Source organism: Bombina bombina, chromosome 2 (assembly GCF_027579735.1).
Source record: "Bombina bombina isolate aBomBom1 chromosome 2, aBomBom1.pri, whole genome shotgun sequence".
Lineage (NCBI taxonomy): Eukaryota > Metazoa > Chordata > Amphibia > Anura > Bombinatoridae > Bombina > Bombina bombina.
Window position 1 is genome coordinate 66,208,443 of NC_069500.1, and position 27,653 is coordinate 66,236,095.

At 37.8% G+C, this 27,653-nt stretch overlaps 1 protein-coding gene across 1 annotated transcript in view; it reads left to right on the top strand.

Moving 5' to 3' along the window:
• CTIF (cap binding complex dependent translation initiation factor) overlaps window positions 1-27,653 on the top strand; it is a 621,404-nt gene that overhangs the window by 133,793 nt on the left and 459,958 nt on the right. Inside the window, exons 4-6 of the mRNA XM_053701096.1 lie at window positions 10,123-10,196; window positions 16,297-16,401; window positions 16,495-16,570. Coding sequence (XP_053557071.1) covers window positions 10,123-10,196; window positions 16,297-16,401; window positions 16,495-16,570 — 255 coding nt within the window. The remainder of the gene's footprint in view (window positions 1-10,122; window positions 10,197-16,296; window positions 16,402-16,494; window positions 16,571-27,653) is intronic.

Sequence of the window (27,653 nt, forward strand, 5' to 3'; positions counted from 1 at the left end):
GTATTAATTATTTACAGTACATGCTGCTTTGTGTGATTATTTTCCTGGGCTGATAGACTGTGTGTTTTTGGCTGGAACAAACAGGTTTCACTTTTAACCCTTTCCGGTCCTATAAATTAAATAAAACCTGCAGCCGGCAGGTTTTATTTAATTTTTTTGCCACACTTTTGAATTTCTCAGCTAAATAGCAAGTCACCGCTAGATGGCTATTTAGCTGTGAAATTCAAAATTGGAAATGTTGGAATATATCCGGCATTTGTCTGCATGCGGTAAAACTCTTTGTCTGAAAGGGTTAAGTTTCACTTTCATTTTTTAATGTGTTGCACAGCTCCTATTCCTTGCTGTACTTGTAATAACTGGGGAAGTACTGTCTTGCACTCCATGTGACCGTGGGTGGTCTATGTTCATTTCCTCCATTCCGGCTGAGACTTGAACCTGAGGAGAGCGTTTTCTCTGTTAACTGTCTGGGTCTAGGAGGTGGTGAGTGCCCCAGCCATTGGGAGTATAAAGGAGGAGTTTTCTATAATAAAAAACATTTTTATTTGCGTCCTTCTGTGGGTATAACCTGAGCCAAGGAGGACTCTGACATGTTAAAAGGTACTCCTTCTGTAATAAATAATACCTGTTTATATTGTGAGGAGCCTATAGTTTTCCCGCCCACTCAGTTATGTTCCACATGCCTTAACACCGTTATAAAGTCTAAGAAGGGAGGCAAGCTTGCAAAGGCTCTTAGTCCTTCTGAGACATCTACCTCTCAGGACTCCGCGTCCTTAAAGATTACTACCCTTGCTACATTATCCACTCCACATGCAGTTTCCCATAGCACATCTAATCCTCCATCCGGAGGGGGCCTTCTTCCTGCGGACTTTGCCGCGCAGTTACAAATGGCGGTGTCTGCGGCCCTCAGTGCACCTCGCTCTAAAAAACACAAGAGAAAGGTTAAACATAGCTCTCCTGATCCATAGTCATCTAAATATTTATCAGATTTAGCTATTATGTCCCAGTTATCCAATGATTAGTTAACCTCTGTAGCTTCTGAAGAACCTATGATACCTATATTAGACAGAGTTTACGAAGACTGGACAGTTCCTTTTGACTTTTCCTGTGCCGGTTAAGATGGGGAACATTATTAAGAATGAATGTGAAAGAATTGGTTCTTCCTTTTCCCCCTCGTCTACTTTTAAAAAGTTGTTCCCTGTCCCGGACTCTCAACTGGATTTGTGGGGCTCCATTCCTAAGGTGGATTGTGCTATCTCTACGCTTGCTAAATGTACTACTATACCTCTTGAGGATAGTTCTTTGTTCAGAGAGCCGATGGATAACAAAATGGAAACCTTTCTGAGAAAGATGTTTCAACATACAGGCTTTTTGTTTCAACCGGCGGCTGCAGTTGCCGTGGTTGCCGGAGTGGCTACCTACTGGTGCAACTCTTTGTCGGAACTCATTGAGGTGGAGTCTCCCCTTGAGGATATTCAAGACAGAATTAAAGCTTTGAGAATTGCTAATTGTTTTATCTGTGATGCGAACATGCAAATTATTCGCCTAAATGCAAAGGCCTCTGGCTTTGCGGTCCTAGCCCACCGGGCACTCTGGTTGAAGTGTTGGTCTGTGGATATGACTTCTAAGTCCAGACTCCTTTCTCTTCCCTTCAAGGGAAAGATTTTATTTGGTCCAGGCCTGGACTCCATTATTTCTACGATTACCGGAGGCAAGGGTGTCTTCCTACCGCAAGATAAGAAGAACAAGTCTAAGGGACTACAATCTTCTAATTTTCGTTCTGAGAAATCTGGGGTGTCTTTGCCTCCTCCTGGTGGCCAGGTGTTGTATTTCCCAACAGTAAGGAATGAAGCCGTGGACTCTCCCTATCCAGAAGGAAAGGAATTTATCTGGTAAGCATAAATTATGTTTTGTGCAATAAAAATTTAACATTTTTAATATTAGCTAATTTTAGCTTAATATTGGCTTAAATTTAAGTCGGGTGTTAAGTAAAAATCAGCCCTGTGGTGCAACGGCTAAAAAGGTCTTGGAGAGAACACTAAATAGGTTCCTTATAGTTGTATTGTAAACTAAGTTTTATATATATCCTTTTGTGTTGTCACTAGAAAGAAAAACAGAAAAGACAGATAATACTTTACATCTCCTCCATTACTTCTCATTTTGTCTACAGGGAGTGCTGCTTACAGAATGGTGATCTGGGCCCAAGTAATACGTTCAGTCTTTATTGGGTTTTTTCTTAAAGGACTATATAATACAGTAGAATTGCATAATCAACAAAATCATAATAAAAACACAATGCAATAACATTTAGTATGAATTTCAAAAGTAATAGATTTTTTTTGTCTTACAAATGTCAATGTTGCTTCAATTTTCCTTCTTGCTGTATCATGTGACATCTATCAACCAATCACAAAACACATTTACAAATATATTCTGAACTCTTGCACATGCTCAGTAGGACCTGATGCCTCAAAGTCAGAATATAAAAATATTGTACACAGTTTTATATTAGTTTTTTTTTTTTATTGCATGCTCTGTCTGAATCATTGTATTTTAATTTTGACTTTACTGTCCCTTTAACATACACTATAGATATAGGTTGAAATGTCTTTCTTAGTGCAGGGTTTCAGCTATCAGGAGTTTACCAATATTACAGCTGTATGTGGCCCTTTAGACATATGTACGAAGTCTTGTGTAGTAGCAGCAGACACGGCTATTTTTCATAGGGGTCTGAGCCCTATTCATCCTTAATGAGCAGACATATGTGCACTGACCTTTCTTATGGTGACACAGATGTTTATTTTCCACTTTTATGTCACATTTATTGAATGAATGCCAGTGTGAGAATGTCTTTGTTGCATGGAAGAATAAACATCCTTCCTAGTGTACCCTGCTAATAATTCCCTTAAGATTACAAAAAAATAACGCTTTAGAGCAGCGTTTCTGCCTTGATACATAGATCAATGGTTCTCTTTGGTGTCCATAGAAACGGTCATTTCTACAGGAAATAGAGATGCTTCAGAATAGCCTTGGCCATTTTCGAATGACTTACAGTAGCCTCAGCGCAGACTCCTTCATGCTACCTTGGTAACAGGAGATAAAATAACATTTTCTTCATACTGACGAACATAAGAGCATCTAAGAACTCATGTTTTTATTTATTTATTTAAGCTTTACACGATGATAATTTTATTAAGCGCAGACTGTAAATATAACCAGTTGCTTAAAAGAACCACATTTTGTATCATGGATCTAGAGAGTTCCGAGCTTTTTTTTTTCTTATGAGAGCTTAGAATTTTTTTTAAGAAAGTGGCCGTTTTTCTGGGGGTTTTTTTACATGAAAATGATTTTTGCAGAAAGTTCCATATTAACATTTGTCAAATGCAAATTTTGTATGTATAGGAATCCATTTATGAAATTTGTATATTTGACGCTATATAATCATGTTCTTTTCAGGGCCTATTGAATGGGCAACACCACCCGGCTAAACTTTAAGCTGATATTGAGCTAAGACGAGCTAATATCATGTTATTTCAATGTTTATGTTAAATTATGAAATTAATTTGTGCTTTGGATAGATTAAGTTATAAGTAACCCTTGCAAGTGGTTAAACGGACAGTAAGTAAACACAGTAAAAACTTCAACTCTTTTTTATTTATTTTTTATTGATTTTGTAAGAGAGCTTATGAACAGGTTCTATAAAATTAGGAGCATCCCAAAGATAATATTATATCCATGTACTCTGAAATTAAAGTCCATCAAATTTCGAAACATTAGGTTCACTGGTTTTCAAACCTGTTCTCAGGCCTCCCTAACAGACCAAACTTTGAGGATATCTGAACTAGAGCACAGGTGAAATGATCAGCTGATTAGTAACCATGGCTATTTTACCATTGATGTAGTTGAACTAAATAAATTTTATGCTCACTATTTTAAAGTACATTTGAAGCTGTCAATGTTGTGGTTCTCGAAGGGGAAGGAATCCTTATGTCCTGGCCTTCAGATTGAGTTTGCCAGGTGCTAGAAATCTTTCTGAGCTTTGAAGTAAGATAAAGGTTATCAATTAATTACGATTATGCAAAGGAAATGCCTTTAAGTGAGATGAAGAAGAGCATTTGTGTCAGAGGAAGAATAGAGGAGAAAACGGGGAAAGAGAAGGGGGAAAAGTGGGCAAGGGGGTCCCCTCGATCTGATGAAAATCAGGCTCGGCTTTGCAAAATGTGTAATAGCATATCTGACCAGTCTCCCTGAGATGCCTGTAGGGATTCTTCCAAGTAGAATTTGTTGATTGTTTGCTTTTAAAATAACCATATTCTTCTAGAGAGAGTAATTCGGTAACTCTTGCTATCCACATATGTTTAGTGGGAGTGTTTGGTGTTTTCCAGCAATGTGCAATTAGTGATTTAGCCCCGTTTGGTCAAATTTATAACAAATGAGTTCTGAGTTTGCAGGGGAATTGGGGAAGGTCGTTTAATAAAGTAGTACAGGGATTTAACTCAAAATCACTTGTGAGGACTGATTAGAAGTGGGCCTGCACCGTCTGCCGTAAGGTCGCAGCCGATCACAATACCACCACATATGGTCTAAACCAGTGATTTGCAACCTTTTTTTTGCCGTGGCACACTTTTTTACATTAAAAAAATCCTGTGGCACACCACCATCCCAACACACACACACACACTGTACTGTGCTGTCATGCCATGCCTCCTACAAACTATACATTACATATTGACATTCATTCACAAACGATCATAATGATTGTCTGTAAATGAATGTCAATGTCATGGTTGTAAATGACGCCTGATGAGCCTGTCACATACCTCCCAATATTTCAAAATTTGAAAGAGGGACACCCCCGCACTGTTGTCAGTCTGCCGCGGCACACCTGAGGATCTCTCACGGCACACTAGTGTGCCACGGCACACTGGTTGAAAAACACTGGTCTTAACTACCCTGTTCTCCACAGCTTCTTTACCTTAACAAATATTTTTCAAGTAAAGAGGGTTAAGGTACCAGTGGAGCAACGTTTTGAAATTGAGCTCTAGCATCTGTGGGGAGGAAGAGGATCGTCAAGTGTATTGAAAAATAGATTCTCTTTCTCTGTTTAAGTGAATGTAAAGTTTAATGAGAAAGTGCCCGGTTTTTAAACATACTCTTATAACAGGGGCACTTTCATTCATTAAACTTTACATTTATATCCCCTGCCAAAAAAATTATCCATTTTACTGGGCGCACAACTTAGTTATAGTAGCTCTAGTACATGTGAGTACTATTCCACCTGGATTGCACAGTTACACACTATGGAAGTTTTTCCGTTTTTATTCAACAGGAAAAATTCACCATTGATAGACTGCTTGAAACACTGACTTTAACATCTATCTACTTATTGGTTATAGTGCACGGTGTTGTATTTCTTTTTATATATTTTATTTTCATTATTTTGGTTGAAGTTCTAACACTGATATAATATTATAAATATTTATTGGATATAGGGACTGTAAAGTCCCATTCAATTCATCGTTTGAATTCACTATCAAAACCTCCCACCATTTCAGCATTCAGAGGAATTGGGAATAGGGGAGATCTTAGAGTAGATAAATTTCTGTTGGATGAATAGAGAGATGTTTGTGGATATATAGGTGTAGACACTGTGGAGGACTTAAATCCCTGGTCGCCCAACACAAGGCTCATATATTGGGGACTTTGAGAATATCAGAGTCTATAGAGACCCATGTCTTGTGTCTAATTGCGCCATACCAATCTAGAAAAAACGCCTCATAATAATCTCTTATATTTGGGAGGCTTAAAACTTCATTCTCAGTAGATCTATATAAAGTATCTCCTCTAATCCTTGGTTTAGTCTTCCCTCAATTAAATGAATTGATGTAAGCCTGATGTTGTCTTATGAACCAGCTGGGTAAATGAATCTGTAGTGCTTGTAGTATGTATAAAGTTCTGGGGAGTGTGGTCATTTTTATAGATTGGCCCCTGCCCCACCATGAGATAGGTTTTCCCGATCAGGATTGTAAATCGCGTAGGGTATTATGGAGTAGGGAGGTTTAGTTATTGAACAGTACTGACAGATCAGAGGAATGAAGGGTACCAAGATATTTAACTGACTGAGTGAAGTCTTAAAGGGACACTCGATCAAAATTAAATTTTCATTATTCAGATAGAGCATGCAATTTTAAACAACTTTCCAATTTACTTCCATTAAAGGGCCATAATACTCAAATGTTTAAACGCTTGAAACTGATGCAGTATAGCTGTAAAAAGCTGACTAGAAAATATCACCTGAACATCTCTATGTAAAAAAGAAATATATTTTACCTCAAGTTTCTCAGTAGCCACATCCCATTGTAAAGACTAAGCAGCATATCAGTATGTCTGTCCCGGGACAGCCGAAGGGTTGAGCCTCGTGCACTCTCATGTTCTGTCCCTATTCAGTGTAATGAAGTTTACAATGAAATCTCATGAGAATTAAGTCAAATCTCATGAGATCACAGTAAAAGAGTTCATGACCTCAGCACTGCTGATGCTGATTGGCTGCTGTTCATTTCTTCATTTTTTTTATTTTTTTTACCTGCAGCTGGGCTGCAGCTGAGTATAACTTTTTACACAGAACTTACTGTGCTGAGCTGAGGAAATTGTGAGGTAAAATATCTTCCTTTTTTACATAGAGATGCTCAGGTGATATTTTCCTGTCAGCTTTTTACAGTTATACTGCATCAGTTTCAAGTGATTTAGCAAATGAGTATCATGTCCCTTTAACTAAATTGTGCACAGTCTTTTTATATTTAAACTTTTTGAGTAACCAGCTCTTACTGAGCATGTGCAAGAATAAGTGTGTATGCATTTGTGAATGGCTGATGGCTGTCACATGGTACATGCATGCATTTGTGATGGCTGTCACATGGGACAGGGGGAGTGGAAAAAGACTTAACTTTTAAAATTGTCAGGAAAAAAATCTACTACTGATTTGAAGTTCAGACTAAGTGCTATTGCATTGTCTTGTTATCTTGCATTTGCTGATTATGCAAATCTACTGTGTTAACTGGTCCTTTAACAAACAGATAATATCTAGGGCTTGGAAATCAGCAGGAGATAGTAAAACTTTTAAAGGGACTGTAAAGACCTTGTAATTATAAGACATTTGTGTTTTGCTGCTAAAGAAAAACAGATCAGCCAAATCTTAGTTTTTAAAACAAATTAACATCCTTTTTTCTGCAATTAATTTTCAATAGACAAGCTCCTCCCACCATTTCCGTTATTTGGAGGAGCCAATCTGGGCTTTAGTCAGCAGACTACAAGGTTTGTCATGGTCATAAAGTTAGTATATAATGTATTTATTTGCAGTTATCAGTTAAAGCCAATTAGGGACAGCTATGTAGCAGGATTAGCCTTGCAAAGTGAACTGGGTACATTTCAATTTCTGAGTGTTAGAAATTGCACAATTTTCAGAGCTAGTTTACATAAACGTACATTCATTATATTACAATGCTGTTTTAATACCCGTATCTAAAAATATTGTGTTAAATGTTCAAGGTGTTTACCATTTAACCACTTGCAATTTATAATGCTCAACTCTTCATGTAATTTAACTTTAAAAATTGTGAATTTTGTAAATTCTCAAAGCTGCAAATGCACAGTGCAGACTTCTCAAGGTTGTGAGGTGTTAGAAAAAGAAGGGCACTGAAAAATGCCTTTACATAGCGGTCTATGGGAACTGTGTGTTTCCTGTAAATATATATGTATGTGTTAATGTGTGTGTACATACACATATAAACACATAACTATATATGTATATAAGCACATACATATATATTTACATTGGCTGCCCATCGCTACACGACTTACCCTTTCACTGCGCTAGTTCTCAGCTGTGTCCGACGGCATCAGAAATAGGCTCCCATTGGAGCCTATGGAAGCTCGCTCTCGTGAGCACAATGCTTCCGATCAATGTGAACGTGAGATCGTGTTGGTATTGCACCTAGCTCGTAATATCTGCGCACATTAGCGTGCACTGGTATTAATCAGTTGAGCGCAGATATCACTTTAGTGTAAGCAATATTTTGCGAACAACTCATAATCTGGGCCAATGTATTTCTCTAAGTGGATTTAGCAGATAACTACAAAACAATGCACTTTATAATATATTTTTACCATGGCTAGTCTTATTGTCTGCAAGTCAAACCCTCATTGGCTCCTTCAATTAAGGCAAGTGGTGGTTTGACTTTGGCTGTTGAAAAACAATGGTTTACTTTTAAAATAAAATGTTTTATGAAATCATGGACTGGACAGGTTTTTTAACATTACACAAATACTTGTACAGTGGCACCCGGGCGTGATCAGGGCCTGTCAGTCACCACAAATGAGTGAGTATGGCGGGTTTTAAACTGGTGGCGGAGAGGTTACTTGGCCACTGCTTCTTAACTTGCGGCAAGTGAGCCTGAAAGGGCTCCAAAGTTGCTTCTGCTGCTTGATAAATGGAGCCCATAGAAGTCAAAATTAAAGTCAGAGTGTTCACAATTTAATAAGAGTAATAAATAACTTTACATTTTACTTCTGTTATCAATGTACCTCTTTCTCTTATCCTTTGTTGAAACTGAGCTCCTTCCCTTGAGAGCATACTGAGGTATGCTGTGGGTGCATGTCTTGGTCACTATATGGCAGCAGTGTTTGCAACAATGTTTTTAACAATGTTATACATATAATGCTCTTCAGCATACCTCAGTATGGGAAGGAGCTCAGTTTCAACTAAAGATACCAAGAGAGCTGAATTTTTTTAAATAAATGTAAACTCTGAATCATGAAAGTGTAATTTTGAGTTAAATGTCCCTTTTAATGACCCGATGGGGAGGCTGAAAAAGAGCGTTTACTTACTTACATAGTCCTAAGGTACTTGTTTTCTTAGGTTTTTGTCGCCATCTAGTGACAGAAAAGTAGAATAGTTATGAAAGTTTTTCAATACAAGGATATTTTTTAATTCTTTTACTTGTAAAAGAAAACCTTGATTACTGTATAAAGTTCACTTTAACAAATAACAAAAATGAGCATGCTACTAAGTAATGCCTTAAACTCAGACATTTTAATAATTTCAGTTATTATTTAGTTGTTGCAGCAAAGCATGTTCCGTTTGTTGGGTCGGGGCAGCTATTTAAAGACACTTAAATCAAAATGAAATATTCCTGATGAGACATTTCAGTTTATTTTTATTATCAAATTGTGCTTAGTGTTTTTATATGCACACTTTGAGATATCAGCCCCTACTGAGCATGTTCAAGAGTTCTGGTTGCTGATGGCTGTCACATGATGCTGGGGACTGGTAAACTAAAGGAAATTTTAAAATTTGTTGCAATCTATTGCAAATGTAAAATTCAGTGTACTATTACATTGTCCTTTTTATTGAGCAAGTCTACTATATTTAGTGGTCCTTTAAGTAGAAAATTGATATATGTTTTACCGTACATCTAAGTGGTGCAGTGTGTAAGGCTTGCTATTCAGATTTGATACCCAGTGCCCTACACCCACTAAGATTAGATAAACTGTTATGAATGTTACTGATATAGGTACAGTTGGGTTTTTGTTTTGAGTATACAAATCCACTGCCTATCTCACACACTCCTGGTCTTGTTTTTACTGACAAAAGAATAAAAATCTAATTTACATGAGTAAAGATAGAATTGTCCTCCAGGATAATTTAGGGGCTAGTAGCATAGGGAGAAATTAAAAAAAAGCCAAATACCAGTGGACCCTCCCTAACAGTGAAGATTATGAAGATATCTGAATTAGAGCACAGGTGAAACAATCAGCTGATTAGTAAACGTGGTCACCTGCTCTCACCCAAGGTAATCCTGAAATCTGACCTATTAGGGAGGACTGAGGACAGGTTTGAAAACCCCTGCCATGTACTAAGGAGCATTGGGTTATTTATACGAACCACTTGGCTTCGTAGTAAAACTGTTTTAAAGTGTTTATCTAACGCACATAGTACCACACACATGCAATGGGAATTTATTTTTCTTTAGTAGTGTTTAGTCAACTATTTGCATATTGTGAGGTAAATCCATTGCATGGAAGTTACTGTACGATGTTGATAATTCAATGTTCCTTCTCTTTTTTCAGAATGGCAACAAAGAGGGGTCGCTGGATGTGCTTGGCACTGACATCTGGGCAGCTAGTACTTTCGACTCTATAAGGTAAGGCATCTCTGTGCTTCACATACTTTGATATATATGACCTAGTGATATAAACAGCTGCCTCGTGAGGCTATGCAGTGCACGTTTATATATTATATAGTACTATTATAAAGCATAGTCATATTGGTTATTTAACTTATCCTGGCTCACTCTAGCTGTTTCTCACCAGTGACGGACAACCTCCTTAAGGCTTGGGTAATGAACAGAATTGGCTATTCCCCCTCTCACCACTTTATTGATCCCACCCACTCTTAGTGCTTCCGTCACATGATGGGCAGGACTAAGGGCCTTCTCTCCCCTTTATACTTGTGAGGAGTCTTTTGTGTGGAGTTCATGCAGTAACAAGTCACCTAGGGCTGCGGAATATCTGAATGGGCAACATGCAAGAGCACTACACTCTGTAACATTGTCTCACTCTGCACTTTAAAGGGACAGTAAACATTAGTTAGAAAGTTGCAGTGGTACTTGCACGTCAGTGCTGATTAACTGCACAGCTACTGTTGGCTACAAATTTTAATTTTTGATGACCTTTGCTGTTGGGTACCCCTGAAATGTCAGAACCAGTTAAAGGGAACACTAGACATCTTGTAATTAAGACATTTCTGTTGCCCTGCTATATAATATAATGTCAGCCAAGTTTAAACGTGGCTTCAACTGTTTTTAAGTAGTCAAACTCCACCTACTACTTGCCTGGAGGAACTAATCCAGGCTTGCTTCAGGAGAAGACAATGTTTGCCACTGTCCTTATGTTAGTACAGACTGCGTTGTTTTGCACTTGTTACCTGCTGAAGGCAATAATGGAAAGATATGTAGCAAGGTTTGCCTTGAAGTCTGCAGTGTGTATTTTCAACTTTGAAAATTAGAAAATCCACTATAAATTACATGGAGAGGGAGAAAATTAAATAATGAAAGTATATTGCAAAATTGTTTTACTACACATAATTCAACATTTAATATTAAAATATGATTGTATTTACTGTCCCTTTAAGTAAAAACTACTAAAACAACTTCCTTGCAAATAACCATCACTATAATAAGCAGTATATTTTAGCAGCCATTTTTTTGCACAGAAAATGTAAAAGATTGCCAGTGTTGTTTGGAACAGAAAGTATAAGTGCATTATTGCAAAATGCTTTAAAGTTCAGTAGATCATCATATTTCCCTTTTGAACAATCATATGCAGGACTGGCAGTTTGTAGAATAAACACTGCATTGCCAGTTTGTTGGCCCTCTATTTGGTATTTCACCATGGTACTAGTGCCATGCATTGCAGAAATTCTGAAGAAAGGGGTTTTCATGCTTCATTATTTGAGTGATATCCCGCTTGTGACCAATAGAAAAAAGCTATCATCTGAAACAGCACCTAGAGTGGTGGATTCGGAGTCCTAATCTCAGCAGAATCCTCCCCTTTATGGATCCTTTTTGAATTTAGTGAAAGACAGATTCCAGAAAACTAAGACTGCAGGACAACGTGCCAGGAGCAGTATCCTTGAGTACATCAGTTCTTCAGCTGGTTTCCATCCCTTCAGTTGATTTGGTAGATGCTTTCTCTCAGATGTGGGGCATCAAACTGATCTATATTTTTTCTCCCTGATACCACAGCTTTAGTGCAGAATCGAAAGGGAACAAGGATTCTAGTGTACCCATTACTCTGATAACTGGCAAAAGAGTCACCTTCAATAATTCAACTGCTCCCAGAAGTTCTGCATCAATGTCCAGTTTAGGATTCAAATCTGCAGAAGTTAATATTGGAGTCATTGTAGCTGAATGATCAAGATTGCAGCAACTAGATATACCATCTCCATTTAGCAAAGCTTTTCTTCAAGCATAGATGTTTTATTTGAATTGGGTGATTCAACATAATACTTTCAAGGAGTTTCTGTGTGATGATTATCAGAGAACACACAGTTCCAGAACGTTTGAAAGTCCAAGTCTGTGCTATCTCACCTATTATCATACAGTGTTTTGAAACATGGGCTCGTATTCATTCTTTAACAAGATCTATTATTCATCCTTGGGATGTGCTTATGGTACTTATCTGCTGTTTGTGTTTTTCATGCATGCTTCACAACTGCAAACACTTTTAGTAGAAGAACCATATTATTATTATTATACTTTATTTATGAAGCGCCAACATATTCCGCAGCTCTGTCCATGGATACAATTAATTTAAATAAAACAATATAAGACTTGTAAGAGACAGGACAAAATTTACAAACACATACAGGAGGGATTGAGGGCCCTATTCCCGTGGGAACTTACAATCTAGAAGGTTAGGAGGTTGAGAAACAGGAGGTGAGGACTGCAAGATTGAGGAAGATGTTAATACAGAGTTAGATGAGGGAAATGTTAGGTAAGTGAAATGAATTTATTATTGAGTTGGGTGGTAGGCTTCCCTGAACAGAAAAGTCTTCAGGGAACATTTAAAGGAAGAAAGATTAGGGCAAAGCCTGACAGCACGAGGGAGATTATTCCAGAGGGTAGGTGCTGCACAACAGAAGTCCTGCAGTCTAGCATGAGAGGAGGTTATAGTCACAGATGCAAGGAGCAGCTCATTGTTGGATCTTAGTGGGCAGGCTGGAGTATACTTGTGTATTAGAGAGGATAGGTAGAGGGGAGCGGCGTTGGTGAGAGCTTTGTATGTAAGGGTGAGAATTTTGAATTTAATTCTGCTGTGAAAGGGTAGCCAATGAAGGGACTCGCAGAGAGGTGCAGCAGACTGTCAGTATATGGCAGGGTTATAACACAATATATTTAATAATTATCCTTTAAACTGAACCCCAATAAAATATGCATATACTAGAAACCATAAAATTAATATAAATTCCTGAATTATTTATTATTAGTTAATATCTATAAACACATTGAAATATATTTGTAGGAACAAGAATATGAATCAATACTATACACGTATATGAATTATTAAAATATACTATACTCTTTACAAAGCAACCCAAATTATAACTTTTTAACTTGCCTTATTCACAATAGAATTTCATTCAGTTAATACAATGAGATTCCAAGATATTTAGCTGCTAACATTCAAGCAATACAATTTTAACAGTGCTTAGTTAAACAATAGGACAATATATATATTCTAATTGAAACACCAGAAGATATATATATATATATATATATATATATATATATATATATATATATATATATATATATATATATATTCTATATTTTGCACAGATAAATTACTTAGCATACAAAAGGCTTGTTTAACAATACACAGGCTATGAAATATTAGTTAAAATACAAACTGCTCTCTTTAAATGTATTTACTACAACAACAAGAAATGCTTATCTTAAATGTTTACCTATATTTTTAGCAATTTTTTAATACTTTACCAAAATGAACACCAAATTGATAAGTCAGCTTCAAAACTTGTTTGTCCCACCTCATATAAAGATAAGTGTACTTGCAATTGATAAGTAAAAGTATGGCCCACTTTGCTTATAGTTTGACTGTATCCCACGCAACAGTTTCAGTCAGTTTAGCAAAATCCTTAGCAGCCAGTCTCTTCCCCTATCCTGCCTACAACTTATATTGTCTAAAGGCTGTGACACACTGCAAGCGGAGCGGTGCGCAGCGTGTGGATGAAGCTGTGCGCGCTCAGTGTGTCCTGCCTTTTCATCTCTGAGTACTCTGCTGCGTCAGGTTGCGTAGCTAAGCTCTCAGAGATGAAATAATTGAACTTCAGAAGCGATGCGGTGTGAAGCAGCTGCTTCGCCTCGCGCCGCATCACTTGCAGTGTGTCACAGCCTTAATCATAGATGTGAAAAATGGCATGCCCTTGAAAACCTTGTCCCTTCTTATTGGTTCATTTTGGGAATGTATGTTTTCAGGGAGATGCATCCTTGTCAACATCCAATCGTCTCCCAGCTGCAACTCCTGCATCGCAACACCGGATTTGGACCATCGGGTCAGCATGACAAACAAACAGATTCATTTAACCATTTCTAACATTTTTAACAATTTAATACATTTTTATAAAGGGATCATTTATCAGACCATAACTTTTTGCATCAATCACTTACAACCTGAATTCCAGACAGGGTAGCATCATGTCAATTTCTTGATTATTTTAATATGAAACATCAAATTCTTTTTAATATCATATTACATTAAAGTAATTTATATTGCTAACTATCCCAAAATTAATAGCATTTAAAATCCTGATGTATATATTCATACAAATACAGCATGTTTTATATTCAGTACTGCACTGTATCCCAACATGAATAATATATTTCATAATTCTAATAAATCTTGAATGCATGAATCTTGTCTATGTAGATCTGAAATAAAAATAATAGTGTTATTAATCATTGCTTTTTAGGTCCATAGATATCATATTGATATGAAACCCAGCATTTATACATTCATTTTACATATATTCATTTAGATATCCCATTACATCAGTTGTTCCTATAATTTTCATTAGATTTCTGGAAAACAGAGAGAATAAAAAAAAAATGTTTTTATCTCTAAGTCCATGGTTCAGTGTTTGTATACTTGACACAGCAGGCACTAATTTGCATTGAACTGTGAATTGTTTATTTTCCACAAAATATGTCACCTACGCCAGACAACTAGGCTACGTTGTAAACCTGTTTTTTTTGCTGGTCAAATTTTTATTGTTTCCATACACAGCAGGGCTGTGAGTATATTACAAAACTTACCATCCCGCAAGAAACTTTAGTCGCCCGTGTATATCTGCATGTAGTGTGTAAATATCTTATTTAAAAAGGCAATATAAATAGTGTTATTGTAATCTCACATGCATTGCAGACAGAGGTCCCAATTTGAATGCTGCCTACTACTTGGGACTTGAGCATTAATAAAAAGGGTTTAACTTTATAAAATATTTTTCTATCACCGGGTAGAAAAAAACAGGGATGCTATCTTTGTAATACTGTATGTACCGTCTTGACTTATTTTCCCCTAAGGGAAAAAAAAAAGATATAATTGAGCTTTTTTTTTACTTCAGCATATGTGGGGTTACGATTAACTAAGTATATTTAGGGCTGCCACCCTTTAACCTATAGTGCTTTCACATAACAAGCATGTTAAAAACACATTTTTTTTAACCCTTTCTGCCCGGCTGCCTTTCAACTACTAGCGTGACTGTTAGTGCCACACTAGCATATTTGACTGGGTGCATGGAGATGGAATGTTCTCTACAAATTGGTAGTCAGTTTTTGGAGCATCAATAGCGTCCAGAAAAATTGTTCACTGCTCTATATTGTTACGGCAGGCAGCTTGCTCGTGTACATTGTGCTGAAGTTCTGCAGAGGACCCTGCAGTACGTCAGCATAATGCACGTGAGCAATCTGCCTGCCATAACTATATAGTCACTTTAACCCATACTTCATTCATACACACACAGAGAAGAAACACTCACCGCTCTAGCAGGAGGTCTTCCCGCGCAGGCAACTTTAGGGGTGGGAAGTAGCAACTGACAAGGAAGAGACCAAGAGCCATGGAGATAAGGGGAGGTCTTTGAATGCATTTAACAGAAAGAACCTCCCCTTTCTACCCTCTTTTCCCGTGTGTGCGCATATGTGAAAGGCAATTTGACATTTTTTATTATTGCTTCTTATATCCCACTTAAAATGTCAGGGCGCCGCTCGGGCTGGTAACTTAAATTTTTTACTTGCCCGCAAGAAATTTAGGTCGCCATTGGCGACCGTACCGGTCTATTCATATGCCCTGACAATCTATAGTTATGCTTATTTGTTAATAACATTGTACTGATTTTCAGACTCCTAACCAAGCTCCAAAGTTTTAAATGTATACAGACTTCAGACTGCTTCTGTTTGTATATTGAGCCCTTTAATATGCAGGGGAGGTGGGAGGTTCTGCTCTCAGCCCCTTTCAGTGGGTGTCCCAGGCTTATCTCATTAATAGTGTTAAATTGGGAGCTTCTAAGTAAGTTTTTATAAGGTTTTATACTGGATTTTTATATCAGTCACTGTGCATATTATTCTTTATAATAGTGTCTATTACATGCAGTTAAATTAAAATTGGTGTTTATTGCCCTTTTAAATTCTAATTTTATTGTGATTTTCTCTTCTTTTTTCCCCCCAGTGGCGCAACTTGGGATTTGCAACCGGAAAAATTGGACTTCACTCAGTTTCACCGTAAAATCTGCAACACCCCAAAACATCCACTTCCTCAGATAGACCGTGAGGGGTAATGAACAATATCTGTTTAATAACTAGAGGTCTTGTTTCTGTTCTCATGGGAGGGGGCAGATATCACTCACGTTGTTGTGTTCTGGTTTAGGTGTGGGAAAGGAAAATGTGAAGATGGAGATGAAATTAACCTGAATGACATAGAGAAAGTACTACCAACATGGCAGGTAGGTTTCATTTTATTATTTTTGTGTAACAATTTGGTATTAAAATGATTCATAATTTAGTGACTATAGAAAGTAATGGGAATTTATGGAAAGCAGCATGTTGCAGGGATAATGTGAGGCTAAATATGGGAGCCCCAGAACTGATTAAAAAAAAAATCTCTGTATATCTTAAAATCAGACTAACTTCTTTTAAACTGGAGGTCCTTTTTAGGGGCCTATTGGGGACTCCTGTGAAAGAGCTGAGATGGTGTATAGCAGGTTCTGGTTGGTGGCGAGCTGTGATAGATAGCTGTGTGTCACAGTTGCAAACTCTGCAGCTGCAATTTTTTTCTTGTCCCCTAGTCACAATCTAAAATTTGGGGGGCATCTGGCAGCCACCTGGGATAATCTCTTGCCCGACCCACCTTGTAAAGAGATTTAAAGTCAGTATTTATCAACAAGCCAAGGGCCTATGCACTAGAGTCCCAACACATGGGAGCGCTGTAGTGTGTGTCTTGCCGTAGGGACTGCCCACTGGAACTCCACCTAGACTGTGCAAGTCTTATAAGCCACAATTGGTAATTACATAGCTGTTCAAAAATTGCCCATCTGACGGATGAGCTTGGTTTTCATGTTAACAGGAGTTTCAAATTGCCATAGATTGAGATCTGTAGTTGATTTCTTTGCTTGGTGCGTACTTCTGCATCAATAAATACATTTTTTTATTTTAATGAAGGACAAAATAAAAGTTACAGATTCAAAACAAGGTGTAGATATTCACAGCATATCTGATAGTTTAAAGTGTACATAAAAGGCTATAGTCCTCATTTTTCTTGGACCCGTAGAGACTGTATTTAGACTGTATTCAGGGGTTAACATTAAACAAATTAGAAAATTAAGAGAAACCGAGACTGCGTCTCAGTGATAAAAGAAAGAAAACACAGGGAAAAGGGATAGTTGTTAGTTTGACACATTTGTCTAAGAAAGATGCAATAGCTGGAACCAGGCTCACTTATATCATATAAGACAGTACTGAACACCCAGAAAGCATATGACGAGCACATTAACAAAATTACCAATATGAACCATAGGGGCAACATGTTAGTTTAGAGGAGACTAGACCGTCATGCTATGCACCTTTAGTAAATAAACTGGGGAATTTACAAATGTATGTAGGGGGTATCTCTATTTGTTGTTTGTGTGGATATAATTAGGAGGCAATAGTGCAAAAAGGCCAAAACTGGGAACGACAATAACATGGAGCAGTACAGTATAAAAAGAAATAACACAACTTTATCGGATGGAACCTGCAACAGTGATCAAGTTGTCATGTCAACGTAGCAGAAGAAAGTAGTATTCATATGGCATTCTTTCCAAAGTTACAATAGGGCGTTAGGTATGTTATACAAAAATATGAATTAACTGTTCCAATATCAGATATTGTACTAACAGAGCCACCTAGTGGTCTAAGGCAGAAGAATGGCTATAGAGGAAAATAATCTCATGGGTGCTATCATATTAATATATTAAGGAGATGTTTTGCAGGAGAATAAGTCAAGTTATTGCCCAAATGTTTGACACCAGGACACATTGTAAATATAAAAAGTGAATAGTTTCTGTGAGATGATATGTAATTTGCCACCTATTAAGGTTATCATCGCTTGACGCCCAACCTTTGCCTCGGCCGTAGGCAGGTGAGCCGGGGCCCAACGATTAATAAGCTAGTTACAGCATGCTATATGTAGTCAAGATGCAAAATGAAAACTAGTATGTATTGCACAGTAAGTATAGGTATACTTTGACTGTCTCCTATATGTAAAGGGATTAAGTACCCTTGGGGTCTTTATGATAATGTGATCCTACATCTCTGTGTTATTTTAAAGGGGTTTTGCATTGCATAAGATTGACAAAGTGGATAAAATTATAAGTAGAATTAAACATCTAATATGGAGAGATAATCATTTAAAACTAAGAACAGGTGTAAACAGAATTAATATATCCTGGCCAACAAAACTATTGCAAGCTGTGTTAGCGTAATAGCAATGTTCAATACACACAATATAGATAGTGACATAAAATCTAGCACTAAAAAGAAAAACAACAATAGTGGCACTCTCTAAGATAAAGACATGATATTTACAGTTTTAACACCTGTGTGATATAATCGTTACGTTATCTGGCTTGATGCCCTTATAGGAGCCGTAAGAGCTGTTCTGCAGAGATTGTCCTGAAGCAAAGCTCCGTGATCTCAGACTCGCAAAAAAAAAGTCTGTGCCAGGGTCCCAGGCCTGTAGCAACGGTACTGAGTAGAGCTTAATGATGGATTGAGAGCGTACTTGTGAAGGGTTTGTTGCTACAGAGTCAGTTCCACAAGACCGAATGAAATTAGTCTTCTGTAGTGTAATGTGTGGATAGTGTGCTGCAGAGATACCTTCTCTGTTCTTTAGCCAGGCAGCCTCCTCCGCAATGCTTTCCATATGCTTGGCCTCATCAGAATGTCTTTTGTGCCCCTTTTTGATGCTACAGAGTTCTTGATGAGCCTGTGGTGTTCCGGGAGTCTTAAGTATGAAAAAATTGGCTCCTTCGGCTTCATTTAGAGACAGAGGCTTTGAGTTGTTTTCAGGTCGTGTAGTAGGCACTGCGGTGTTGGGATCGAGTGGCCAAGACTCCTGCATGGCATTGCAGTATGTAGCTATATAACGATCCAGCTTATCAAGCCAGGTACTGCCGCAAGAGGGTTTGTCACCATAAGTTTTAACAGGGAAGGTTCTCAGTAGTTTAGGTCGCTCTGAGCTTTGTAGGCACTGTGATATGTATTTAGAAAGATTTCCTTTTGCATCCGATTGCGGTATGGAGTCCAAGTGATCAAAAACTTTCTCGTCCGACTGCCTGGTGGTGTGTGGTGATTTGTCAGCCACGCCGGGGTTCTTCGGCTGAAACGGCACAGCCTGTGAGTTAAAGTCAGACGGGGCAGTCTTTCTGCTGTGTGGGTTATTTGGTGGCATTTTAGCAGAGTCTCGCTCCTCCGGCTGCGTCGGAGAGTATGTTTCATGTAAAAGCTTGCCCTCCTTCCTTGTTTCTCTCCAGTCTCCATCTTTGGCAACATATTTTGCTATTCCTAGTAGTAGGACGCCGCCTTAGGCCTTTAAGTTCCAATCTGGGTCCCCAGCGTCATTCACACAGCAAAGAAAATAAATATGGGGTCACAATTAACAAGATTGTGATGTCTTCAAACAATATATGCTCAATCTTGCTGCTGTAGTTTAATAATCGGCGGATTACTAAGTCTTCTGCTTGGAGCTCTCAGAATATGTGTCCTGTTCAGAACACTGCTTGGACACGCCCCCCTCAATAAATACATTTTATAGAAAGTGTATTCTACTTACCAAAGTGTTATGTGGTGCACTACTAGATTATTAAAACCTTAGATGGTTGACTGTACAAAGCTACAAAGACAAGCACAACAGGTCTTTGCTGTGTTTCCTGCTACTACACAATGATTCTAAACTGTGCAGTTATGTTAATAATCCGTGTACAATGCTGGTAAAAAAGGGATGCAAACCTTCTGTACAAGTGACTGCAATTTATGTACTGAGATAAAGTGTAAGTTGCTGATAAACCTAGACAACTCTGTTCTTTGGATACTTTGAAGCAAAGATGAAAGTTTCTACAACCCATGTCTTCCTTTACCTCTTGTTCATGAAATACATGCAAATCCAAATGCTCTTCTAGAAGCAGAATCACGGGGGGCCTCATCTGACCACATTAAAAGGTGGTCTCAGTACATGGTTTTGTTTCATTCTGTTTGAAATCCATGGATTACATCCTTAATAGAAAATGTGCCCTGTTCTTGTGGTGTTTTTAGGCTTCCCTAAGGGAAATGCTGAGCCCCTCTGTCTGCCAGTACAAGTTAGACAAATATTTAGGGTATGTTTTTGTAGACAAGGAAACATTGTGCCGGAATGTTTTTTTCTTTTTTTTCTGCCAGCCGCAATGGTTGAAAATTGTATCATCTCTTTCCAGTTTAAGATAGAACGAAATACTGCAGATCCACATTATTGTCAGAACAAAGGCAGAATTAGGGATTTGGAGTTCTAACTTTTCAAACTTCGGCATCAGAGCTTAAAGGCACAGTATACTATAAAATTGTTTTTCCCTTAATGTGTTTCCAGTTACTTTTTTTACCAGCTGCAGAGTATAAAATGCATGAGATTTGCTTTTTAAGGCTTATTTGTGTATATGAATTAGCTGATTTTGTGTTTTGAAGCCTCAACCTAATAAAACGGGTTGAGCTTGTAGGTATTATCAGAGCTCATTACTTTATCACATTGTGTACATATACCTGCCTCTTTATCTTATATCTGTCCATAAACCAATCACCAATACTTGGAGAGAACAATGGAAAATTAACATTGTATTACCTTACCTCTTCTATACCCCACTGGGAGTGTAATTTCTTCTACTGGCTGTGTTAATACAGCTTGGCCTTGAGGCCAAATTTTTTTAGGTTGGGTGGGGATACCACAGGCTAAATAAACTATTTCAAATGCTAATATAAGGCTAATAGAAATACTTGTAAACAATTTAATACACTCCAGCAGGTAAAGTGGATCATTGAGAACAAATTAAAGGGGAGAACATTTTTGAGTAAACTGTCCCTAAAATTTGTCACCCCACATGCTGGATTTTACTTTGTTCTTATTGTTTTTGCTCCCAGTCTACATTTTTTTATTTATATAATTATAAAAGTATAGACTATGAAATTTAGGACAAATTTCCACTTATAATTAGAGAACATAAACTTGTTTGTGATAAACCTGCTCAAAAATCTTGAGAATATAATTTTTTTATAGTGCAAATGTCTTTTGAAAAACACAAATATGTACAGATAGTGAAAGCTTTTGTATTCTAGAGGCAGCCACTTATCTACCCCACACTAATGCACAACGTTATCTACATAGAAAGAAAAGGACTTCTTTTGAGCCCCATGCTATCAATAAATATGTTGATAGTTTAGACAGCAATTACATGGCAACTATTTGAGTAAATGCTGAGAACCCAACAGCTAGCACTCTAATATAGTACACAAAAGAGAATGTGTAATATAATTGAACAAAGTTTGAATGTCTATGTATATAGACAGAACAAAGCTGAAGACGCTGAGATCTACCTATATAGATGTATGTTATCTAAGCAAAAGGGCATAACTCAAAGCATATCTAAGCGGGGCCAAATAACCAACAGCCTGTAAAAATGAGACTTGATATTAAGCAACCTAGTTAAACTTTACTAGGTGGATCATAGGTTAATGGATAAGCAGGTAGACTTTTCCCATACAAGTATATCTATATATCATTCTCACAAGTAGTCATGGACAATAATACTTAAAGGGACACCAGAATTTGTATTGTTTTAAAAGATAGATAATCTCTTTATTATCCATTCCCTAGTTTTGCATAGCCAACAGTTATATTAATATACTTTTTACCTCTGTAATTACCTTGTATCTAAGCTTCAGCAGACAGCCCCCTTATTTCAGTTCTTTTGACAGACTTGCAGTTTAGCCAATCAGAGCTGTCGACATGGTAAATTCATGTCCATGAGCTCAATGTTATCTATATGAAACAGTTGAACTAATGCCTTTTAGTGGTAAAAAACTGTAAAAAGGCATTCAGATTAGAGGCAGCCTTCAAGGTCTAAGAAATTAACATATGATCCTCCTAGGTTTAGCTTTCAACTAAGAATACCAAGGGAACAAAGCAAAATTGATTATAAAAGTAAATTGAAAAGTTGTTTAAAATTACATGACCTATCTGCATCATGAAAGTTTATTTTGAACTAGACTGTCCCTTTAACATGGGTCAATTGCAATGACATGAGCACTCAGAAACATTAGAGGCTGCAATGTAGAAAGCATTGAGTACAGATATTGGCCCCCATTTAGTATATAGCATCGGTATCTATTGCAACCGCATCATATTTAGCAATATAACTGTTCTCCATTGAACTTAGAGCATGATAGAATATGTGAGTGTTCTCTTATTCAGTATACAGTAGACCTGTGTTACAATGGGGGTTTGAAGGCCTTTCTCCTAAACCGTAAAGGTCCAGACTGGTATAGCAGGCAAGTGGAGGATAAAGCTATCAGCCAGTTCCACAGCCTCTGTACAATCAATGCATAAACAAGTGGATGTTTCTGATATCACAGCGCAATGCACATCTCCTATACACTGCTCCCAGTATTGCAAGCTTTCATGGCCGCTTCCCGAACACGCCTCCGCCAGTCTACTTTTTATTTATTTTTTGTCTTGTGGCTCAAACATATGTAGGAAAGAAGGTACATTAATTTGTGACTGCCAGAAATACGCAATACTTAAATAATATTTAAAGCGATAGCAAAGTCCAAAATGAAACGTGCATGATTTAGAGGAGGGGTGCCCACACTTTTTTGTGTTGGGATCTACTTTTCAAATGACCAGCTCGACGAGATCTACCCACTAAAAATAGGCCGGCTCCTACGCTTACATTCCTGCTTTTTCAAATAAAGATACCAAGAGAATGAAGGAAAATTGCTAATAGGAGTAAATTAAAAAGTTGTTTCAAATTGCATGTTCTATATCTGAATTATGAAAAAAAATAAAATGTGTGTTTCATATCCCTTTAAGGTTGCATGATTAAAATCATCTACTGTACATTGATTGGTTGAAATCGATCAAGATCCAATCCTGTAGCACTTTTTGTGTCCGACCATCTGACTGTTTAATGATTCTTCCCTTCACACACTGTGGTAGATAAAGCGGTATCCCTAGCAACCATACTCTACTCACGCCCCAGTGTTGAGATTGCGTAACTTGACCACATCATTTTGATCACATCAGCTGCGATCTACCAGCAGCGCCTTTCGGACCTACTGGTAGATCCTGATCTACCTATTGGACACCTATGATTTAGAGGATATCATTTTAAGACACTATTAGATTGACTTATATTTTTAAATGTATTTTGTTCTCTTGGTTTCCTTTCATGAAAAAGAATATTTACATATTTTCCAGTACTGGGAGCTGGCTGATTATTGGTGGCTGCACACATTTGTCTATTGTCATAGGCTCACTGGAAGCTTTCAGCTTTTCCTAGTAGTGTTTTGCATATTACATAAAACAGCATTTTCTTTTTGGACTTTTATACCCCTTTAACTTCTCAATTAAACTACTGACATTAAATATATCCCAGTAAAAGGGTTAACAAATTACAGTGTGATGTCATTTAACTGTGGTTTAGGTCTTTTTTTTTCTTCTTTTTTTTTTTCTTGATCAGAAATGATAAAATCTTGACAAATCTTATGTAGATATAGATATGCTCAAAAATCAATATATTAGCTAATGTTAAGTCCTCCAAAAAATAACTATTCATTCTCTATACTCGTCATGTACTCGGTTTAGGATTTATTAGAATACCCAGATCTCGATGTGACATATATGGCTCTTAGGGTGTTATTTCTTCTGATCATCTTTCCCCATAGTTCCTTTGCCTCTATATACTAATCAATTTTACCATTTCTAATAAATTGATATTCTTCATTTATAAGATTCTCGTTAACGTTATCTATCCATTCTTCATATGTAGGTGGAGAGGTCTTCTTCAACTTTTTTTAAAATAATATTTTTGGTACCGCTAAACATAATTTGTATTAGGTATAAACTCGTTTTTATGGTTCAGGTCTTTTCTAATGTGCTGAAGCATTTTGTAATTGCACTACTGTGTCTTGATGCATTTAATCTCTACACTAACATAGTTGTCTGCTTCAGAGCAGAAATGCACTTGAAGGGACACAACACTTTGCTGTATACTTTCAAAATGTAGTCCCCTTTTTCTGTTATTTAAAGGGACATTTACTGTAAATATTCCTCCACTTAAATGTGTTTCCAATTATCTGATTTACACTCTGGAGTTTATTTTTTATTTTTTTATAAATGTCTCTTTACCTTTATTTTGTCATTTGAAATGCAAAAAAGAGCTATTTCATATACACAAATAAACCTAGCAGGGCAATTTCTCATACTGACATTCATTAAAAGGCAATACTTAAAAGAACAGTAAACACATTGAGATTTGTTATATAAAATGTTACCTTACCATAATGAAACAATTTTGTAGTATACTTATTTGACTATTTGTTTTGCCCCATCTAAAATAATTTAGCTCTGAAATTTGAGCAATTTCCAATTCCAAGAACTTGAAATGCATCCTGTTGAATTCTCTAGGCGAACTCTGCTACATATATGTCCCTATTAGGCTTTGTCAGATAACAACTTCAAAACGATTCAGTCTATATGAATTTTATAGTCAACAACTAAAGCCCAGATTGGCTCCTTTAAATAAGGCAATTGGTAGGTGGAGTTTTGCTATTTACATACAGAGAGTTTTGCTATTGATAAACAAATGCAGTACAAATGATAGACTTGGCAGATGTTATTTCTCTTGCAAGGTGTATCCAGTCCACGGATTCATCCTTACTTGTGGGATATTCTCCTTCCCTACAGGAAGTGGCAAAGAAAGCACACAGCAGAGCTGTCCATATAGCTCCCCCCCTAGCTCCACCCCCCAGTCATTCTCTTTGCCGCGTTAACGCACTAGGTTCTTTCTCAGGGAGGGTAAAGTGAATGTGGTGTTAGAATTGTAGTTTTATATCTTCAATCAAGAGTTTGTTATTTTTAAATGGTACCGGTTTGTACTATTTACTCTCTAGCAGAAAAGTGATGAAGATTTCTGCTGAGAGGAAAATGATTTTAGCATGTTGTAACTAAAATCCACTGCTGTTCCCACACAGGACTGAGGAGTACCAGAAAACTTCAGTTGGGGGGAACAGTTTGCAGGCTTAACTGCAATGAGGTATGTTCAGTCATTTATTTCTAGACAAGACTGAGATAATGCTAGAAGACTGACAAGATCCCCATGTGGGGAGGGTAAGCTATGTTCTGAGACTTAGTATAGAATTGAATGCTTACATGACAGGGCTAAATAGGCTGGTTGACACTAATGCAGGGCAATCGATTATTTATTTAAGAAATACTAGTTGGAGACACCTTTTTAGGCACTTTGGAGTGTTTTACTGGGGTTATTATCCACATGGCATAAATTTAGTCACTTAGAAGTGATTTTTGTAGGCCTCACAACTCCAAAGTGGAGTGGGAGAGGCCTAATTTCGCGCCTCAGATGCGCACTTAGAATTGAGAGACTGTTTCATGCTGCTTCAGATGGAGGGTCCAGCTGCTGATTGAGGGCCTAGAAGAAGCTTTATTTCCCCAAAACTGATCCCTAAGGGCAGGTAGGGCCACAGTAGTAAGCTGTGGCAAGGTGCTGTAGTTTGTTAACCGGTTGTTGGCTTTAGGCGGCTCCGGTTTGGGCATTAAGGGGTTAATTGTTCTGAAACTTGCTGTGCAATCATATTAAAGCCTTAGGTACATACTGTGAAAAGTTCAAAAGGATTGGTGCATTTTTCACTGTTTTGTAAAATTGTGTGCCCTTTTTATTGCTTAAAGGCACAGTAACGTTTTTTCAAATTGTGTTTTTTATTTGATTAAAGTGTTTTCCAAGCTTGCTTGTGTATGCTACTAGTCTGTAAAACATGTCTGACACTAAGGAAAATCCTTGTTCAATGTGTTTAGAAGCCATGGTGGAACCCCCTCTCAGAATGTGTCCCAATTGCACTAATATGTCGATACACTTTAAAGATCATATTTGTTGCACTTAAAAATGTGGCCCAAGATGATTCTCAGACTGAAGGTAATGAGGATAGTCAGTCTACCTCTCCCCATGTGTCACAACCAGTTACGCCCGCGCAAGCGACGCTTAGTGCATCTAGTGCGTCTTCCCCTATTACATTGCAACAACTAGCCACAGTTATGGATAATTCCCTTGCAGTTTTTCCTACAAAGCGTGATAGCTCTGTTTTAAGAACAGATTATGAGCAGTCTGAAGCTTTGGTAGCCTTATCTGATGTACCCTCACAACGCTCTGAAATGGAGGTGAGGGATTTGATGTCTGAGGGAGAAATTTCCGATTCAGGAAAGGTTTCTCATCTGGCAGAGTCAGATTCATTAGCATTTAAATTTACATTGGAACACCTCCGCGTTTTGCTCAGGGAGGTATTAGCTACTCTGGATGATTGTGACCCTATGGTGGTCCCAGAGAAGTTGTGTAAAATGGACAATTACCTAGAGGTTCCTGTATACACTGATGCATTTCCGATCCCTGAGAGGGTTGCGGATATTGTTACTAGGGAGTGGGATAGACCAGGTGTCCCTTTTGTCCCCCCACCTATTTTTAAGAAAAGGTTCCCCATAACTGACCCTAGGCGGGACTCGTGGCAGACGGTCCCTAAGGTAGAGGGGGCTGTTTCGACACTTGATAAGCGCACAACCATACCAATTGAAGACAGTTGTGCTTTTAAAGATCCTATGGATAAAAAGTTAGAAGGTTTACTTAAGAAAATCTTTTTTCAACAAGACTTTCTTCTCCAACCTATTGCCTGCATTGTTCCTGTAACTACTGCAGCGGCTTTCTGGTTTGAGGCACTGGAGGAGTCGCTCCGGACGGAGTCCTCATATGACGAAATTATGGATAGAATTAAGGCTCTAAAGCTGGCTAATTCATTTATCACAGATGCCGCTTTGCAATTAGCTAAGTTGGCGGCAAAAAATTCAGGCTTCGCCATTATGGAACGCAGAGCGCTTTGGCTCAAGTCATGGTCGGCCGATGTGTCGTCAAAATCCAAATTGTTAAACATCCCTTTCAAGGGAAAGACCCTTTTCGGGCCAGAATTGAAAGAGATTATTTCAGAAACAAAGCTAATTTTCGTTCCTTTTGTAATTTCAGGAGCGGTCCCGCTTCAGCCTCTACAGCTGTAAAGCAAGAGGGTAACGCTTCACAGCCCAAGGCAACCTGGAAGCCTTATCAGGGCTGGAACAAGGGTAAACAGGCCAAAAAGCCTGCAGCTGCTACCAAGACAGCATGACGGGGTAGCCCCCGATCCGGAACCGGATCTAGTAGGGGGCAGACTTTCTCTCTTCGCTCAGGCCTGGGCAAGAGATGTTCTCGATCCCTG